Below are 19822 nucleotides of genomic sequence, written 5' to 3' on the forward strand. Positions count from 1 at the left end.
TAGTTTCCATACTTATGGAATCAGAACGTGATGGATATGCAGATGTCACATGTCCAAAGAGACTGACTAAAAAAAATCTGCAGTTTTTTGGTCTCCAAGGACATATTCCAGATGCTATCACATGATCTCCCACATCCAAATACACACAACCCATGCTCCCACCAATGGTTACCCAACATGTCGATCATCACATCACTAGTGCAGAAGTAATGAAGTTTACCTTTTGTTTTACCTTTTGCTTCAGTCGCTGTTATCGTTTGCACTGTGAATTCCTCAGACATTTGGCAGTTTCCACTCTCAATGCAAACTCCTGGCCCGTAGCCAATAGTCACTCGACGACTCCCCCGCCAGATGCGATGCTGTCGCCTTGACAAGTTCACAAACCGGCTATTAGAAATGTAGACAATAGTATGTTTGAAATATGCATCTGAAACAGAGTGGGTGAAAGCATGATATTTGTAACCTTCCATTTCCAACAGGGATGGAAGGACTAAACAGTAAGAGGTAAATGCTGGGAGAAATAAAATACAGAACATTAGAATCCGACAAAAACTGATACAAGCTGGAAATCCAGTCACAGTCCTGGAGATTTATTTAAGAGAGACAGAGATTATTTTGTTCCCAAGCCGCTGTCCATCCACTTCCGGCGGAGATATATCTCAGTGACACCGGAGGGGGATGATGTTCGCGGGTGCACGGTGCCGTGTACTTCCGGAGTTGCGCGGAGGCGGCCGCACGGTGCCGGCCATTTCCGGTGTTGCGCGGTTGCTTTGGTTGGGGCTTTGGTGGTGACGCAGGGGTTGGTCCATCACCATGGCGGCGGAGGGCAAGCCCAAGGCTCGCATCCGGAGGCCGGTGCTGCTCAGCCGGATCGAGGGCTCCCAGGACGTGGTGAACATGGCCGCCATCATCCCCAAAGAGGACGGAGTGATCAGCGTCAGCGAGGACAGGTCCGTTAAACCCGCGGGGACACGCAGCACCAGCTCAGGGCGATGGTGCATTGCTGGGGCTGCCGGAGGCGGGGGGAGGCCTTTCTGGGAGGGGGGAAGGGTCCCCGCTGGAGGGGGGAAAGGGTCCCCGCTGGGTAAGGGGTGGAGGAGTCCCCGCTGGGTAAGGGGTGGAGGAGTCCCCGCTGGGTAAGGGGTGGAGGAGTCCCCGCTGGGTAAGGGGTGGAGGAGTCCCCGCTGGGTAAGGGGTGGAGGAGTCCCCGCTGGGTAAGGGGTGGAGGAGTCCCCGCTGGGTAAGGGGTGGAGGAGTCCCCGCTGGGTAAGGGGTGGAGGAGTCCCCGCTGGGTAAGGGGTGGAGGAGTCCCCGCTGGGTAAGGGGTGGAGGAGTCCCCGCTGGGTAAGGGGTGGAGGAGTCCCCGCTGGGTAAGGGGTGGAGGAGTCCCCGCTGGGTAAGGGGTGGAGGAGTCCCCGCTGGGTAAGGGGTGGAGGAGTCCCCGCTGGGTAAGGGGTGGAGGAGTCCCCGCTGGGTAAGGGGTGGAGCCAAGGGGATACAGAGGGGCTGTGTGTGTTTACTTGGGCGGGCGTTTGTGGTGATGGTCAGCGAAGGGGATAGGGGTGTGTTTGTCAGGTAGGTGTAAAACGGAGTGGGAAGAGGGACACAGAGAGAGGCGATGTCAAAGAGGTAAACGGGTCAGACCTGTGGCGATTCTCATTGGGAATGTTCATGGAGTGGTGGGGGAGGGGTGTACTGAGCAAGAGTTGTGGAGTCTGTTGGAGCTGTCTGCAGGAGATCACGGGCAATGATTGAAACAGACTGGTGTGCGTGCTGAGTGGGTTCTGAGGCCGAGGTGAATCGAGGAAGCAGTGGTCATGGAAGAGGGAAGAAAGCAGGTTGCAGGTGTTGTGATTCTTTGGGAAAGATGAAGGACTGTTAGGTCGAGGAAAGATAAATTTGAAGTGTTGAAAGAAGGGCCAGAGAATTAAATGGGCAGGAGGTGAGATGGAATTTGTTGGTAAACAAGAGATGCAAGGTGAGACTTTCCACGAACAGAGATAGATGGTTTGCATGTTGTTTCCACTAGTAGGTGTAGCTAATTGTTGATTTATACAAATTCAGGAACCACTATCAGGTGATGTGAAATGAAGCGGTGAAGTTGAGGCATTTCCATGGGAAGCTGAAGATTTCTTTGAACTTTGATTGCCATCACCTGTTTTCAGCTAATGCTGACTTCTCAGGAGAGTAGCCAAGTGGAAGGAAGTTATTGATACATGCATGAAATGCATCTTCCACTCGTGACTCCAAGAAATCACTCATCACTTCCAAAATCTTAACAATTAAAATGCTGGCTGCAAGAAGGTTGCTCATTTACCCCAAAAATGTTTTTCTGTTCTCTTCACCCATTCTTGAAAGTTTTCTTTTAAAACATCATCAAGCTTGACTCCAGCAGATTGTGGCTATAGTCTTTGCTACCTCAATTGGTGTGTTTGCTTTTCTCTTCGAATGTTATTCCAACTGTTAGCCTGCTTGTGCAATGAGAGGTTTATCATATACCACAACGAAACAGACTGCAAACTGAGCATTTCTCCTGAGATTGCTGGCAAGTTTTAGGTTGTGATTTATTTCAGCTTAATGTAAATTTGACATTAGCTGGCGTACAGAATAGCAATGTTGTGGGCTTAACATACTCTACAGCTTGATAGTTTAGTGCAATACAAAGAGGTGATGCAATGTGTTCAGGACCCAAATTCCTGTTTAGTTTGACAGAAACGATACAAACAGTACTACTTGAACATTGGAACAGGAGGAGGGCATTCAACCCCTCCAATCTATTCTGCCATTCATTCTGATAATGCCTGACTATTACTTGAACTTGTTTTGTCTCCTGTGTCCCTTGGTACCCTTACTCGGGGGAAAAAAAAAGATCTTGGTCTTGAAACTCTTTTTGTCTGAAGATGGAGTGAATTCTGATTTCAGCGTTCATTAATAACAGAGAACTTCTTGATTTCATTTCCAAAGCCAAACAGGCAGTCCTCTCGCTCTTGGTTGATATTCTTCACTCAATTGGTGCAATCAAATCATTTGGTAATTTTTCCAAAGTGACTAGTACTCTGCCGATTTTGGCTACCGCATTTCCCTGCATACTAATGATGACTACCACTTCAAGTTGAGTCCGTTGAATGTGAAGTGTTGAGGGATGTCCCGAGCGCGTATTTTAACTTCACATAAAAGCTGTATCTTTATTCTGATTTGAATTGCACAACAGCCAGATTGTCGCTTTTTAAAAGATATTCTTGAAAAGTTGCTGGCACTCGAATTTTGACTGGTTTCCTGACTGAAAACCCAATCTCATGTGGATTCAAAGTTCAAAAGCAGATCATGTCCTTTCAGGAACCCTTGGTCTGAAAAAAAATCAATGAAATTGCTTAATTGCATGTTCAATTTCTATCCCACAATAAAGCAATGCACTAAACCAATCACGATCCATATTGTGAGACTATATCTTGAGTACTATGTAGTTTTATTCTCTATTTGAAAAAGAACAGAATTCTTTAGGATATGAGAGGAGTTTACTCCATTCATTCCTGGGATAAAGAATTATCCTGCAAGGAAGGGACAAGCAGATTGGGTTAAAACAGATAAATGAGAGGCGATCACATTGAAGCATAATGGATCATGATGGAATTTGTTGGTGGAAGTTCCTCCTTGTGGTGGAGAGTCATAATAGAAGACCTGGTTTAAGTTTAAGTGATCTCATGTCTAAGAGGGAAATTATGAAAAGTTATTTTTTGTGAGGGTCATTAGTCTCTGAAATTCTTGATGACATTCCTGGTGAAGGGCTTCTGCCTGAAACATTGACTCCTGCTTGTTGGCTGCTGCCTGATGTGCTGTGCTTTTCTAGTGCCACACTTTTAAACTATGAAATTCTCTTCCCAAGAAAGTAGTAGAGGCTGTGTCATTGAATTTATTTCAGGCAGAACAGTCACATTGAATGGCAGAGGAATGACCATATATCTCTTACTGATTTCAAGGAGAATTGCTTCTTGGATTTCTAGCACTACTGCAAGTTTATTCGATTCTGTCTACTCAAATGGAATCAGACTTTTAAAAGCAAATAACTGCGGATGCTGGAATCTGAAACCAAAAAAGAGAAAATGCTGGAAAATCTCAGCAAGTCTGGCAGCATCTGTAAGGAGAGAAAAGAGCTGACGTTTAGAGTCTAACTGACCCTTTGTCAAACCTGTGGCAATGGGTCGGTTAGACGCGAAACATCAGCTCTTTTCTCTCCTTACAGATGCTGCCAGACTTGCTGAGATTTTCCAGCATTTTCTCTTTTTTTGGAATCAGGCTTTTGTTACCTACTGTCAGAGTATGATTTCTGCTCTGATGCTGCCTGATAGCTCTGCTTTTCCAGCGCCACACTTTTTGCCTCCGACTCTCAAGCCTTGACAGGAAGGCTGCATCCATGGGAGTAACTATCGTTATAGTAACTGATGTAAAGGTGGTCTTTTTATTTTTGTTTTAAATTGCGGACTGAAATGAGTTAAGAACTGTTTTAAAACCAAGGACTGCTGCTTGGTTTGAAAGCAAGTAACTTGATACTTACTGCAAGCACGTTGTGTAACCGTGGTTGCAGATGAATTATGGCTGAAGGATAATGTGCGAATGAAGCTGTGGCAATGGGTGGATTTTCATTGGGCTAGTGACCAGTTGCCAATGAAAACTGTCCTCCGCCTGGTTTTCGGGTCACTGCACAGTTGGGGCTTGGAACAAGATACATTGGAGCCTTTGGACCACCAGCAGCTCAGAAGTTCTTTGTTCTCTTCAGGAAAAAGCCATATTAAACCTGAAGCTAAACCAGTTTAACTTTACTTCAGTTTTAAGCTGTTCTATGACTGTTTATTTGAGAAGACAGGGACCTTTTATAAGTGAACCAGCCATCCAGAAGCAGCTTTGACCAGCATAAGGATCATCTCAGCAACCCTTGTGAACAGAAACTATTGAACTGCTTTCCCAAATCTTTTTCCCTCCATCCATAATGTGCATGTTTTATCTTTCTCCTATCTGTGTATATATCAAGTCAAATTTGAGGGTATTTGACTTGCAATATATAGTCTCACTTCAGAAACAGGGTCGGTGTATTCTGTCAATCTGATGTATAAGGTAGGTAAATTAAAAACCTTTGCAGACTTGGAAATAAAATTCTTTAATTGTTGTGAGTGCTATCCCAGTGAGTTGTGACACCAGCTGGGTTAATTTTCTCTGGCCAGAGGATTTTCTAGGATTCCACATCCTATATGATGTGATATGAGGACACCTACGTTAACTAGATGTGAGTATCCCACTGAATATCATCCGAGAACTCAGAATTGAAGCTCCATTTCCATTTAGCAGGATTGCGTGGTGTAGCATATGAACCCAGCACCTTCTGACTATGTATCAAGTGTTGTCATTGAGCCACTCACTCTGACAGTGTGACAAGAGCAACCTGATTCCATTTGAATAAAGAGAACCAATAAATCTACTATGTTTCAGAAACCTAAGAAGCAATTCCCTTAAAATTAATCAGAGGCACAGTTATGATTTATGCATATTGTTCTTTTTGCTGTGTGCTGTTTCTTTGTGATGATTTGCTGAGTTCTAATCTCAGTTTCTTCTGTTTGTATTGATTCCTTGCAGTGGATTATTTGCAACTGGTGAAACTATCCTTGATATCTCATTGCAACAGCATGCATGTTTCTAATTTTCCAACTATCAATAGAAAGTTCCAGAGGCTGATCATGTTTTGATCATGCTCTATTGCAAATGCAGGACATGATTTTTGAAATCATAGCACAGGACACCATTTGGTTTAGCCATGCTATATTGGCTCTGTGACAGAGCTATGCAGTTAGTCCCACTGTCTTGTGCAAATGTCAGCTTTTACAGTATTTATCTAATTCTCTCTTACAAATTATTGGGAACCTGATTGCAACTGATCTTCAAACAGTAAATTTGAAGAATTTTTGAAGACAAAGCAGCCTTGCTAGAGCTGTTTGTCCTGAAGTGTTTCTGGGTTTCCCACTGAATACAAATGCCTTTACCAATAATTGGTAGTGTTGGGACAATCAGTTAGAGCCAACAAATAAAGCTGTTGACCTTTGAGAAAGCTTGTTGAAGCACTTGAGTTGGTTCTCAAGTAAGGCACTGATCAAATTATAACCCTCAATGAAACATTGACCATGTCAATCTCCTCACCAGAGTCTATTAGCTATTTACCAGTTATTTCTAAACATTGCAATTTGTGTAAATTCAAGCCATACAATGTCATCAGTTTCTTCTTTATGAATCACAAGCAGACAAGAATTCATTTGATGAAACCTGTATTTCTTGAGACCTGCTACATGTTTTGAAGTTACAGTAATTTTAGTTCCCAGCTGTATCTTCTACTCACTAGGCATGCAATATAATAGCACCAATGATGGTGCTTCTGTAGCTGTCTGAGTTCCTACTAACCAGATGCCAAAATGATCAATCCCATGCTTCGGAGGTTTAAAATCTAAACAAAATGAAATTGTTTTTAAATGTCATTTTTATTTGTCATGTATTGCTCACAGCTAAATACAAGAGCCAAGGATGTTTGCTTTTCAGGCAGTAGTAATGTTTTGGGAAAACTTGCACTTCTGGTTGTACATGTATTGTTTTGAGGTGTTCTCTTTTCCAGAAGGCTTAAAAACAAAGCTTGCCCTGAATTGTTCATGGGATTCTTTTGGATGCAATGAATTCCCAATGTTTGTTTTGAATTTAAAATTAAACTTTGGAAATGATATTCATTTGTCACAATCTCAGGGCATAGAATCATTTTGATTCATCTTCCCTCTTCCCCACTCCCCTCATTCATTTTTAAGGATTTGACTCTTGTGATAAGGCTCCAGTGGTTTGCACTGTGTCTCGAATTTTGTCACCATGTTTTCAAAAAAAAACACGTTCCAAGATTATGCAATGTGGGGAATAGTAGAATATGGGCTCACTCCCCATCTTGGTAAAGATGCTGACTGTAGTTGCATTCTGTGAGTTGTCACCAAAAACGGGGGCAGAGAACTATCTTCAAGTTTCTTTCCTTTGCTTCTTGCAGTCTGTTATTACACGGAGAAAACTCTTCTGCTAATTTAAACCAGCCACACAGAAAAGATTCACATAGTGCTGTAGTTTGTTAAAATTTGAGAGGCCAAGAACTATCCCAAAAATCACTTTTAAAAAATAAATTAACAACTTTTTTATTTAAGTCTAACAGCGAATAATTAACTAGCAACTGTTTCCAACTCCTTTCTCTAAAGCTATCTTTTACTTTCCCTTCTACAATATTGGTCTGATTAAAAATCCCAATTACGATTTACAAAAAATATCATCACGTTTCAAAACCAGTTAGCTGCCGAGTGTCCTCTGTAGGTTTTCCTTTGTCGTCATTTCTTCTTCTTAGGGATTCTGTTTCACATGTCGTTGATGAATAAAGGTACCTTTAAGAGAGCAGATATTTCTGCAAGCAGTCTCTCTCTCTAGTTGTTGGTGCTTGGCGGTTCTCTCTGCCGCTCTGGTTTACTGTTTAAAATCTCTGATACTTACACCCCAAAACATGGAATTGTTTAATTGGTTTTGATATTGTCAAAATACTAAATTTAAACTTGATTGGAGTTTGGTATTGTGGTATTATTTTAAGTGGCCGAATTTGAATTTATTTTTGTGTTATAGCAATCCAGCCCTGACCAAGTGTTACATTGTTACTTTGTTCCATACTGTGTCTGTCTGTGTCTGTCTCTCTCTCTCTCTCTCTCTCTCTAAGTCCTCGTTAGCTTTTTAAATCTCTTAAAGATACAGTCCCCCTTCTACCTTCGTAACAAGTCAGTTCAGAGTCATATTAGTGGATGCCTTCCATTCTATCTTCCATTATATCTATATATATAGTGGATCAGCATGCTGCTGATTTGAAATTGTCGTGCTTTTAACAAAAGCAAGAAAATAGTTGGAAGCACGTGCTCATTCTAATCCACAAATATCATAGCATTATTGTAGTCCCATTGATGTGCAAATAAAATCTTCGAGGGGTTTGTGATTAAATTGCTGGGGAAATAAGTTCTTTTCAACTGCTTCCTCCCTTTCCTGCATTGATCAACATCACTTATCCTTATGTTGGGCTAAACTAGCCTGTTTTGCTGTTTTTGATTGTGTGCGCATGAACATGCGAATGGGGCCCTCAGCATCTCTGTCTTTGGCGGACTAGAGCTGCTTAGCGATTTAGCTTTTTGGTTCTGGAAGAGATCACGTATATTTTTCAGACCTGTAAATTGAATTGTAAGTTGAACTGCTATACAGTCGAAGTACCATGAATGTGTTACGGTTCAAAAGCTTTTTTTTTTAAAACTGCAGTGCAATGTTGCTCTTTGATGCAGTAAGAAGGAGAATAAGATTGAACAGCACGGAGAAAAGAAATGGTGAACAGGAGAGGATCGTAGCTGTGAGTGGAATTTGGATAACTTGGCAATAAATAGTGATGCCTTGAAAATAGAAGAGGAGGTGTTTGAGGTTTTAAAATGCATAACGGTAGATAAATCCCTGAGATCTGATGAGGTGTTTCCAGAACTTTGTGGAAAACTAGGGAAGAGATTGCTGGGACCTTTGAGATGTTTGTATCATCGATAGTCATGACTGATGTGCGGAGAACTGAAGGTTGGCTAAAGTGATGCATTCTGTTTAAGAAATGTTGTAAGGAAAAGCCAAAGAACTATAAACCAGTGGACCTTACATCAGCGGTGAATACGTTTTTGGAGCGATTCTGAGGGACAGGATTTACGTGCATTTGGAAAGGCAAGAACTAATTAGAGATGGTCAATATGGCTTTGTGCACGGCAAGGTGGTTATGCGTTAACCGCATTGCTGTAGGTGTGTCGTTGCCAGGAGGCATCACCCTTCCCAGAAGGACCTGAGTGAACTAGATATGTTTTTCTGACAATAGACTGTGGTTTCGTGGTCATCATTGGCCTTTAAGACTAGGACACGTTTTAGTCAAGATTTTTGTTTTAGTCAAGATTTTTGTTTTAGTCAAGATTTTTGTTTTAGTCAAGATTTTTGTTTTATTGAATTCAAACTCCATCATTTACCAACCATTTGCTGACTTCGGGATTTTATATATTTGCAATGGTTTGTGAAACATGAGGGCACAATTATCTGTGCATTCTTCCCAGTTATGCTGTGACAATTCCCAATTAATGAAGGTGTGTGCGAAGAAAGATGAAAGTAACTTTATTTTTAAACCTTTTTTCCAGAACAATTCGCGTATGGATTAAGAGGGATAGCGGTCAGTACTGGCCAAGCGTTTACCACTCAATGCCATGTAAGTGCATTTTCCATCAAAAACTCAAATTGCGAATGCAACTGGCCAAACTCACTGCTTATTATCTGCTAAGGAGTACTTGAGAGTTTAGAAAATACTATTTGAGGTTTCTTTAAGGAAATGATGATCTTAGAAATTAAATATAGATATGCCTCTAGTACTTTTGAGTAAAAATAGACCTGGATTTGTAATCTGTTGCCTTTATTTCACAAATTCCATAATATTTGATGTCATTACATTTGTTTCAACATGGAATATGGACTCTGTTTAACAATTTCAGACAGCTGTTAGATTTTTTAAAATTTTAAGGCAGCAACAGATGCAATGTTTTGGGTTGTGTGGATGGCTTGGTTTGTATGAGCAAGTTCACAAATGGAACGTGGTTGAATTTGTTGGTAAATGTTTCTTTTGAATTTTTTTTTGAGAAGCACATTGCATCCTTGCTTAATGTTTGGTACTTGAAAAAGTCATCGAAATACCTTACTGCTGGAACTCCATCCATATGTTTCTTCACAGTCTTTGTACTATGATTTATCAATTTCCTTACTCTGCATTGTTACCAAAGCTGAATAGAAAGCTCATCATCATGAAGTTGCACACTATCCTTGCAAAGTGCACTGAAACAATGTACTGCACCACCATGTGGGAATTTAATTTTCAACAAAAACAGAGCTAAAAACAAAACTAATGACATGAAAATAAATCTTATGATCCACCCAAGCTCTATTTTATTCTATCGCTACCTTTACGTACTCCTTTATTCTCATTTCTTGCATGAGAAACACCTCCTTTTGTCACTTTACTGATCTACACTCAACTCTTCATCATCAGTTAATGTCTGCTGCTCAGATCAATTTTCACTGACCCTAAACAGGTATTGATATTACTTTGTGCAAAAGTGCCATCATTGTCCTGTTTTTTTTTTAGGGGAAAAAACACTTTATCGGAAACCATGAAATCTTACACAGACAGCCTTTTGGTCTATTGAATCTGTCTACTGTTTGAAACAGCTATCCCCATCACTTCTCTTCCCTCCAACTATTATTCCATCACACCATCTCCTTTTCTCCACAGGTCTTTAAATATATTGCTTACAAAGTGAAATACTCGGTGGACTGAATTGCACATTAGTGACCCATGTCAGTATCGTGTATAATTGTCTCTTTGTCTCTCGGGAGGTGCATTAATTGCTGTTTGAGAGAGGTTATGAAAGCACTGAGAATTATCAGATGTACCGTAATACATTTAGATCCAATGTAACACCATTGCTGAGAGAATTAATAATTTATTCAAATTGGTATTCTTGAGATGCAGATTATTGTCAATGAGGAATATTTAACATGAAGTGCGATGTTGGATTTGAATGTCATATTTCTCTGACTTTGGCTGTTGTGTGTTTTACTGGCCTTCCAAATGCCAGCAGGGGTAATCATACTTCATTGCATAATATACATATGGGATAAATTTGAAATCAGAAAGGAATGGTGCAATTTCAAACAAAGGATCAGTCTTTAGCTGTAGTGTAGGCTGAGCATGTGATATGGTATGGTCAACTGAACAAACATATATTCTTGGCTTCTGGAATGTGTTCTTCAAGCTTCAGATTGAGAGTTGGATTGAAGTCATAAGATTTATTTTCATGTCATTAGTTTTGTTTTTAGCTCTGTTTTTGTTGAAAATTAAATTCCCACATGATGGTGCAGTACATTGTTTCAGTGCACTTTGCAAGGATAGTGTGCAGCTTCATGATGATGAGCTTTCTATTCAGCTTTGGTAACAATGCAGGGTAAGGAAATTGATAAATCATTGTGTAAAGACTGTGAAGAGAAGGCAGGTTCTTGCTTGAAACATATCCCATGACACTCAAAAAATGGACAAGTAAATTATTTTGGGATACAGGATCAATTGGTTTCGCCCTACACCAGTTTCAAATAGTATGTTGACATATCATGGAGTGCTCCAGGGAAAGACAAAAATGTACCTTCTCTCCTGCTTCTCATTTTCTTATCAGATGCAGGGTAAAGTATAAGAGTTTTGTTTAGATTAGATTCCCTACAGTGTGGAAACAGGCCCTTCAGCCCAATCAGTCCACACCGAGTTAGTTACGTGCATTATGGATTTATTTTTAAAAAATTTTCATTAAAAAAAAATGTAAAGCAGTCTTCTTAAAAAGTTAAATCGCACAACACCAGGTTATGGTCCAACAGGTTTAATTGGAAGCACTAGCTTTCGGAGCGCTGTTCCTTCATCAGGTGGCTGTGGAGGACGCAATTGTGAGACACGGCATTTGTAGCAGAAGTTTACAGTGTGATGTAACTGAAATTATACATTGAAATATACCTTGATTGTTTGTTGAGTGTCTCACCTGTTAGAATGACCATAATAGTTTCACTTCTTTCATATGTAAATCACAAAGCTCTTTTTTTAAAAGTTAGATTCGCAGGTTAACTGTAACCATTGGTGTCAGCCAGATAAGATGTTAAGATGTTGAAGGTGTTAGGCCCCTGTGTTCCCTGTCTGTGGCAAAACGTTTAGACTGATTCTAATCTAAAACGTGAGTTAACAGAGTTTTACATGGATTCGTGCAGTTTTTGAGCAAAGTACAATGTAACTTTGTTCACCCCACAAACGTATATATATTTGTGGGTTTTTTGTGTGTGTGTGTGTGTGTGTGTCTGTCTGTCTGTCTGGGGTGGGGGGTTGAGAGTGTGAGAGAGTGTATATGTGTGTGTGAGAGTGTAAAGTGTCTTAAGTCTGTGCGAGGATGCATGTGGGAGTGGGTGTGTCTGGTGTGTGAGCGTGAAGTCTGAGAGAGTGCAGGTGTGTGTATACGTACGTACGCACGCGTGTGTGTGTGTATAGTGCAATGTGGTCACCTGTAGTATGACATGAACCTAAGGTCCTGGGAGAGGCCCTCCCCAGAGGTGCGGAACTTAGCTGTCAGCCTCCAGTCGGCCACTTTTCAATGCTGCCTGTCCCGAAGTACCCTTGGAGGACGGTCACCCAAAGATCCAAGATCGAATGTCTTGGACAGCTGAAGTGTTCTCCAACTGGGAGGGAACACTCCTGTCTGTTTATTGTTGTGCGGTGCCCATTCATCCGTTGCCGTAGCCTTTGCTCGGTTTCACCAACATACCATGCCTCAGGGCATCCTTGCCTGCAGGGATAGACAACGTTGGCTAAGTCGCATGAGTACCTGCCACTTGCGTGGTGGGAGGTGTCCCCTCGTGTAATGGTGGCATCTACATCCACACTCTGGCATGTCTTGTCGCGCTTACCGTGACCGGGTTGTGCGGAGTTGTCCTGAAAGCCGGGCAGTTTGCTACAAACAACGATCTGTTTGAGGTTTGGCGGTTGTTTAAAGGCGAGCAATGGAGGCGTGGGGAAGGTCTTGGTGAGGTGCTCATCCTCATTGTCAATGTGTTGCAGGTTGTGAAGAACATGGCGTAGTTTATTTGCTCCTGGGAAGTACTGAACAACAAAGGGTACCTGTCGGTTGCAGCGCGTGTCTGTCTCCTGAGGAGGTCATTACGGTTCCTTGCTGTGGCACATTGCAACTGATGGTCGATGCGTTGAGCACCATACCCCGTTCTTATGAGGGCATCCCTGAGTACTTCTAGGGTCTCGTCACTTTCCTCCTCATCTGAGCAGATCCGGTGTACACATAGGGCTTGTCCATAGGGATTGGCTGTTTTAATATATTTTGAGTGGAAGCTGGAGAAGTGTCACTTTGTGAGGTTGTCTGTGGGTTTGCGGTAGAGTGTGGTGCTGAGGTGTCCATCCTTGGATGGAGATGCATGTGTCCAAAGTGAGACAGGTAGAGAGTAGTCCATGGTGAGTTTGGTGGGATGAAACTTGTTGATATCACTGTATAGTTTTATCAGTGACTCCTCGCCATGGGTAGGAAGAAAACAATCAAGGTATTTTTCAATGTATAATTTCAGTTCCATCACACTGTAAACTTTTGCTATAAATTCTGTGTCTTACAATTGTGTACTCCACAATCACCTGGTGAAGGAGTGGCGCTCCGAAAGCTAGTGCTTCCAATTAAACCTGTTGGACTATAACCTGGTGTGGTGTGCTTTGTAACTTTGTACACCCCAGTCCAACACCGGCATCTCCAAATCATTCTTAAAAAGTGGTTATTTAAATTGGAATGGGTCTTTCATATTGGCTGTCATTGATTTAGGATGGCAAATGAAATGTGAAATAAAAGTTCATTATTTTAAATTGAAGTTTGACAAGTGGAATATGTATCTGAGACTCTTGGATGCTGGAAATTTCGCTTGCCCTCTGTATCTGGTGCTTGGCCCAATTTGAGATTTCCAATATGTGGGCTTACATGAACATTGATTGCAGTCTAGAGAATGGTACAGCTGACAGAGGCATTAAGCCTACCCTGTCTGGGCTCGCTCTTTGGAAGACACATTCAGTTAGTTCGCCTGAGCCTACTCTCTTACCAGACCACTGCAATTTCTCCTTTGTCTGAAAAAGATAAATATTTACAATGCATTTAAAATCATAATTCGCTTTTCAGATAAAATTATTTATATTTCCTTACTGTTTTGTGAAGATTAACTGTAGTCATGATACATAAATATTTTGATGACCTTAGTACCATTGAATCATAAACTGTGGAATGAAATCTCGCTAGTTTCAAGAAATTTGAAGAGTGTACCATTTATGTCTTGGTAGACTGGAATTTTTTTCTCTTGTCACAGTCTGATCCATGATTAAATTGCTTTACTGTTTGTCTAAAATCCAAACATGACAACCTCACTTGATTATTTTTGTATGCATTCTTTCAAAACTGGATAAATGGTTCTCAGTGTAAGCATTGCTAAAATGACAATCAATTACTGTAGCCTTGAACCCCTGCTTGTTTCTAACAATCTGTGTTATCCTGAGCGAAGTAACATATTAGCTGTTAGGTTATGGCACAGTGTTTTACTGAGTGATATTCCATTGGATGTTTGATCATTGTTATGTACCCTTTATTGGGGAGGAGAAAAATTGGCACATAGAGTCATAGAGATGTACAGCATGGAAACAGACCCTTCGGTCCAACCCGTCCATGCCGACCAGATATCCCAACCCAATCTATTCCCACCTGCCAGTACCCGGCCCATATCCCTCCAAACCCTTCCTATTCATCCAAATGCCTCTTAAATGTTGCAATTGTACCAGCCTTCACCACATCCTCTGGAAGCTCATTCCATACACGTGAAAAAGTTGCCCCTTAGGTCTCTTTTATATCTTTCCCCTCTCGCGCTAAACCTATGCCCTCTAGTTCGGTACTCCCCGACCCAAGGGAAAAGACTTTGCCTATTTATCTTATCCATGCCCCTCATAATTTTGTAAATCTCTATAAGGTCACCCCTCAGCCTCCGACGCTCCAGGGAAAACAACCCCAGTCTGTTCAGCTGATCGCTGTAGCTCAGATCCTCCAACCCTGGCAACATCCTTTGAAATCTTTTCTGAAGACTTTAAGTTTCACAATATCTTTCCGATAGGAAGGAGACCAGAATTGCACACAGTGGCCTAACCGTTGGAACATGCAACATGACCTCCCAACTCCTGTACTCAATACTCTGACCAATAAAGGAAAGCATACCAAATGCCGCCTTCACTATCCTATCTACCTACGGCTCCACTTTCAAGGAGCTATGAACCTGCACTCCAAGGTCTCTTTGTTCAGCAACACCCCCTAGGAACTTACCATTAAGTGTATAAGTCCGGCTAAGATTTGCTTTCCCAAAATGCAGCACCTCGCATTTATCTGAATTAACTCCATCTGCCACTTCTCAGTCCATTGGTCCAGATCCTGTTGTAATCTGAGGGAACCCTCTTCGCTGTCCACTACACCTCCAATTTTGGTGTCACCTGCAAACTTACTAACTGTACCTCTTATGCTCGCATACAAATCATTTATGTAAATGACAAAAAGTAGAGGGCCCAGCACTGATCCTTGTGGCACTCCACTGGTCACAGGCCTCCAGTCTGAAAAACAACCCTCTACTATCACCCTCTGTCTTCTACCTTTGAGCCAGTTCTGTATCCAAATGTCTAGTTCTTCCTGTATTCCATGAGATCTAATCTTGCTAATCAGTCTCCCATGGGAAACCTTGTCGAACGCCTTACCGAAGTCCATATAGATCACATCTACTGCTCTGCCTTCATCAATCTTCTTTGTTACTACTTCAAAAAACTCAATCAAGTTTGTGAGACATGATTTCCCACGCACAAAGCCGAATCAGACTTTGCCTTTCCAAATACATGTACATCCTGTCCCGAATCAGTCCTTGCCTTTCCAAATACATGTACATCCTGTCCCTCGGGATTCCCTCCAACAACTTGCCCACCACCAAGGTCAGGCTCACCGGTCTATAGTTCTCTGGCTTGTCTTTACTGCCCTTCTTAAACGGTGGCACCATGTTTGCCAACCTCCAGTCTTCCGATACCTCACCTGTGACTACCGATTATACAAATATCTCAGCAAGAGACCCAGCAATCACTTCTCTAGCTTCCCACAGAGTTCTCGGGTACACCTGATCAGGTCCTGGGGATTTATCCACCTTTCACCGTTTCAAGACATCCAGCACTTCCTCCTCTGTAATCTGGGCACATGTCACTCATTTTGATTCCTCTTGAGTTTTCATCCATTCTCTTGTCAGAAATGCAGATGTGAATATTTGAGACCGTATTTGTGCTCGTTAATGATGAATTCCTTTGAGCAGACCGGACACATGTTGAACCTCTGGTGAAAAATGGCTCTTTGGGTCAGATGCTGTAATTGTCTGGAAAAACCTCTTAAAAGGAATTTGGAACAGTAGTTCAAGAGAAATTTACGTGGTGGAGAGGAATGTATATGTTGTCTCCAAGTTTTTTTTTTATGTTTTTGTGACACATTGAATCAGAAGGACAACTCCAGGTCATGTTTAGTGTAGAGGAGAACATAATTAAGGACGGACCAAATCTGATTTCTGCCAACGGTGAGTGGCACTTGGTGCAATGGCGAAGTGTTTGTTTAATATGAAGTCAGTGGATTGTGAAAGGATAGGAAGAGACTGAGAAGAAAATAAATGAATGAAATACTCCTCTTCTGTCGTGAACTGAAGATAGTATTAGTTTCTCCTCAAAATGGGAACTTGCTTGTACTGTGAAGTTGGGAGCATTGTATTTTATATATTCACTGAAATGCATGCATGACTCATCTGGTCTATCTCCCACTGATACTGTCAGAATCAATGAGAAAACAATATACTTTCCTCTCTCTGCTGAATAGAATGTGAATATGCAGATAGCCTCCCAAGATGTCTCTTTTAATAACAGTTGGCTGTCTCTATGGGGTTTTGCACCAGCTGAATTTGTACTTTTGCCAACGCCCACTTCCAATAGTAGGAAACCAACCTAATAGTAAAAGTGGGAGGGTGACTAAGTTGATAAACCTGAGTTTTTTGTCTTGTGGGATATTATGGAATTCTGCATCTTAACATTTTGTTTTTCCATCTATCTTTCAACCAAAGTTGTTTTTTTTTGTCTTTTGTTCAGTTTATTAGACAATGCAGATAGAGACTGAGAGATGTACAGCACAGAAACAGACTCTTCTGTCCAACTCATCTATGCTGACCAAACATCCTAAATTAATCTAGTCCCATTTGCCAGCATCTGGCCCATATCCCTCTGAGCCATTCCTATTCATGTCGCGCCTTATAGAGCCACAGAAATGGCGCACATTACCAAATTAACAGTCAGATTTGGCCCCACACTCCAGCTCATTCTTCTCAGTGCCATAACAGTTGATTGAACCCTTAGCCGCATCGATGAGTTCACCAGCTACCCACTCTGCATGGTTTTGAATTAGATGAAATAAATGTTTATTGGATGTGGTTATTAAAAGGTAAAGGTGTGCAGGTGGAGTTGAGATACAGGTCAACTATGATCTAATTGAATAAGACCACAAGAAATAGGAACAGGAGTAGATAGTTCAGTCCCTTGAGCCTGCTCACCATTTTTAATAGGATTGTGGCTGATCTGACATAACACACATCCAGTTTCCTGCCCCTTCCTCATAACCCTTGATTTCCCTACTGATCAAGAATCTATCTATCTCAGCCTTAAGTATGCTCCCACAGCTCTCTCTGGCAAGGAGTTAAGACTGAATCCACTGAGAGAACGAAAATGCTCCTCAGCTCAGTCTTGAATTGGCATCCCTTTATTCTGAGACTATGCCAGAATGGCACGCCAAGCTTAAGTTGCTGTATAGCTTTCTGCTGTTCCTGTGGTCCACACAGTCAGTGAGTGCACTGTGTACTTGAGCTGAAAATGTGTTGCTGGAAAAGTGCAGCAGGTCAGGCAGCATCCAAGGAGCAGGAGGATCGACGTTTCGGGCATAAGCCCTTCTTTTTCTTTCCACTGTATACTTGAGACTTGAAATGTTGTTGATGTAGCTTCACTGTTGCAAAAATTAGTGTTTTGGTTGTGCAAGTTTCTGTGCTGTAATCACCCAACACTTAAAAGTAAGAAGGAAAACAGGAATTGCTGGGAAAGCTCAGCAGGTCTGGCAGCATCTGTGGAGAGAAAGCAGACTTAACATTTCGGATCTCGTGATCCTTCATCAGAACAGTTCTTTTCAGTTTTCCCAGCATCTGCAGTTCTCAGTATTTTTAGGAAAAAAGTACAAGTTATGACACAGAAACTGTGTTTTAAAGCCCAGACGCGGGTCTATACAAAGAGGCATTTGAACTTTTGTTCCTGTGTTATGACATGCTTGAAATTCTTTTGCGGGCAGAATAATGTCATTTGTGATTCCTTTGCAAGATTATTTGTGATGGAGTTGGAGGACAGTAGCCAGGCCTTGCCAGACATTGTGTGTGGCAGTCTTAACAGGTTGGCGTTTGTAGCTCCAAGTGAATGGGAGAGGTCTTGGTTAACTTCTGGATACTGTTGAGTGCTCCATATAGTTGCACAGAATTATACATGTTAACCTTTGGGAGAAGTGGAATTGCATGCATTCGGTTTGTCATCCATTTTTTTTAGGACATCTTGATAGATATGTAGAACTTTTAATGAATGTTATGGAATGGTGTTGCATTGAAAAATACACAACTTTAAAGTGTGAATTAAAACTAACTTTTGGCACTTGGAAAATATTCATGTTGACCAATCCACATTACAGTGCACATTTTTCTTTTCCACAGCTGCATGTTCAAGCATGTCCTTCAATCCAGAAACAAGGCGGCTTTCTGTAGGGCTGGACAATGGTACAGTCTCAGTGAGTACCTGACTGTGAATGAGGGGAATGTTTTGTAAATATCTCAAGTCCCCCCTGTGTTTGTGTTTAGTATTTTTTTTAAGAGGCATCTTCTTTGTTCATTTTCATGCCATGTAGACAGAGGAATTTTTGTTTTTGCACAGAAGTTTTCTTGGGGTGAGTAGTTGTCACAGATCAGGTAGTGGGAGAATTTGTCCACTTGAACACTGCCCTTCTCAGCTTAATATTTCCCTTCATTGGTGAATATCATCACTGTGTCATTGGCAATTGATGGCAGAGGAGAAGAGTGCGTGAAGTGGTCTGAACTGAAATCTGCTTGCCGCTGCTGTGATAGCAGCACACTATCTCCTTAGCACAGTCAAGAAAGATATTCACCAGTGAACACGACAGGCCATTTTGGCTGAGGACTTCAGGGGTTTCCCAAAGGGCAGAAAAACTTGGATTTCTATTTTTGCCTCAAATGCCCAACAAATCTAGGAATTGAATGCCATTAGTCTAGTTGAAGTTGAAGATTGTTGCTTCATGGCGTAGCTGTTCATGACAGTTAACTGATGAACTGGACTGGTCAGATACTTGCACTCAGACTTACAGCCAAGGCAGTACCTTTTAATCCCCTGCAGGTGAGCTGGAACACCAGTGTCAAGGTTAGTCTGACAGCTGACAAAATAAGCTTCACCTGCAATAAATCCACAGGTATTAATGACTATCAGACCACAAAACTGATATCAATGTTGTTACTGGTATCTTTGTAGGAGACTTGGCCTCGGTCCAGTAGCATTCTGCACAGCGAGATATTAGGCAGAGTCTGATGGTTCTAGTAACGCGAAGAAGTGCTGTGGCATTTGATTATGTGCTGGAAATGTGTTGCTGGAAAAGCGCAGCAGGTCAGGCAGCATCCAGGGAACAGGAGAATCGACGTTTCGGGCATAAGCCCTTCTTCAGGAATGAGGAAAGTTTGTCTAGCAGGCTAAGATAAAAGGTAGGGAGGAGGGACTTGCGGGAGGGGCGTCGGAAATGCGATAGGGGAAAGAGGCCAGGGTGAGGGTGATAGGTCAGACTGGGGTGGGGGCAGAGAGGTCAGGAAGAAGATTGCAGGTTAGGAAGGCGGTGCTGAATTCGATGGATTTGACTGAGACAAGGTAGGGGGAGGGGAAATGAGGGAACTGGTGAAATCCGAGTTCATCCCTTATGGTTGGAGGGTTCCTAGGCGGAAGATGAGACGCTCTTCCTCCAAC

At 41.9% G+C, this 19822-nt stretch overlaps 1 protein-coding gene across 2 annotated transcripts in view; it reads left to right on the forward strand.

Annotated features, from left to right (window-relative positions):
- Window positions 1-720: 720 nt before the first annotated feature.
- Window positions 721-19822, forward strand: part of wdfy2 (WD repeat and FYVE domain containing 2) — a 41834-nt gene continuing 22732 nt past the window's right edge. The window contains exons 1-3 of one of the 2 annotated variants that reach the window (XM_043700435.1): window positions 721-950; window positions 9246-9313; window positions 18514-18587. In XM_043700435.1, the coding sequence (XP_043556370.1) occupies window positions 814-950; window positions 9246-9313; window positions 18514-18587 (279 nt within the window). In that variant the 5' untranslated portion in view covers window positions 721-813. The remainder of the gene's footprint in view (window positions 951-9245; window positions 9314-18513; window positions 18588-19822) is intronic. The other variant, XM_043700437.1, reaches the window with a different exon arrangement.

Source organism: Chiloscyllium plagiosum, chromosome 12, assembly GCF_004010195.1.
Source record: "Chiloscyllium plagiosum isolate BGI_BamShark_2017 chromosome 12, ASM401019v2, whole genome shotgun sequence".
Lineage (NCBI taxonomy): Eukaryota > Metazoa > Chordata > Chondrichthyes > Orectolobiformes > Hemiscylliidae > Chiloscyllium > Chiloscyllium plagiosum.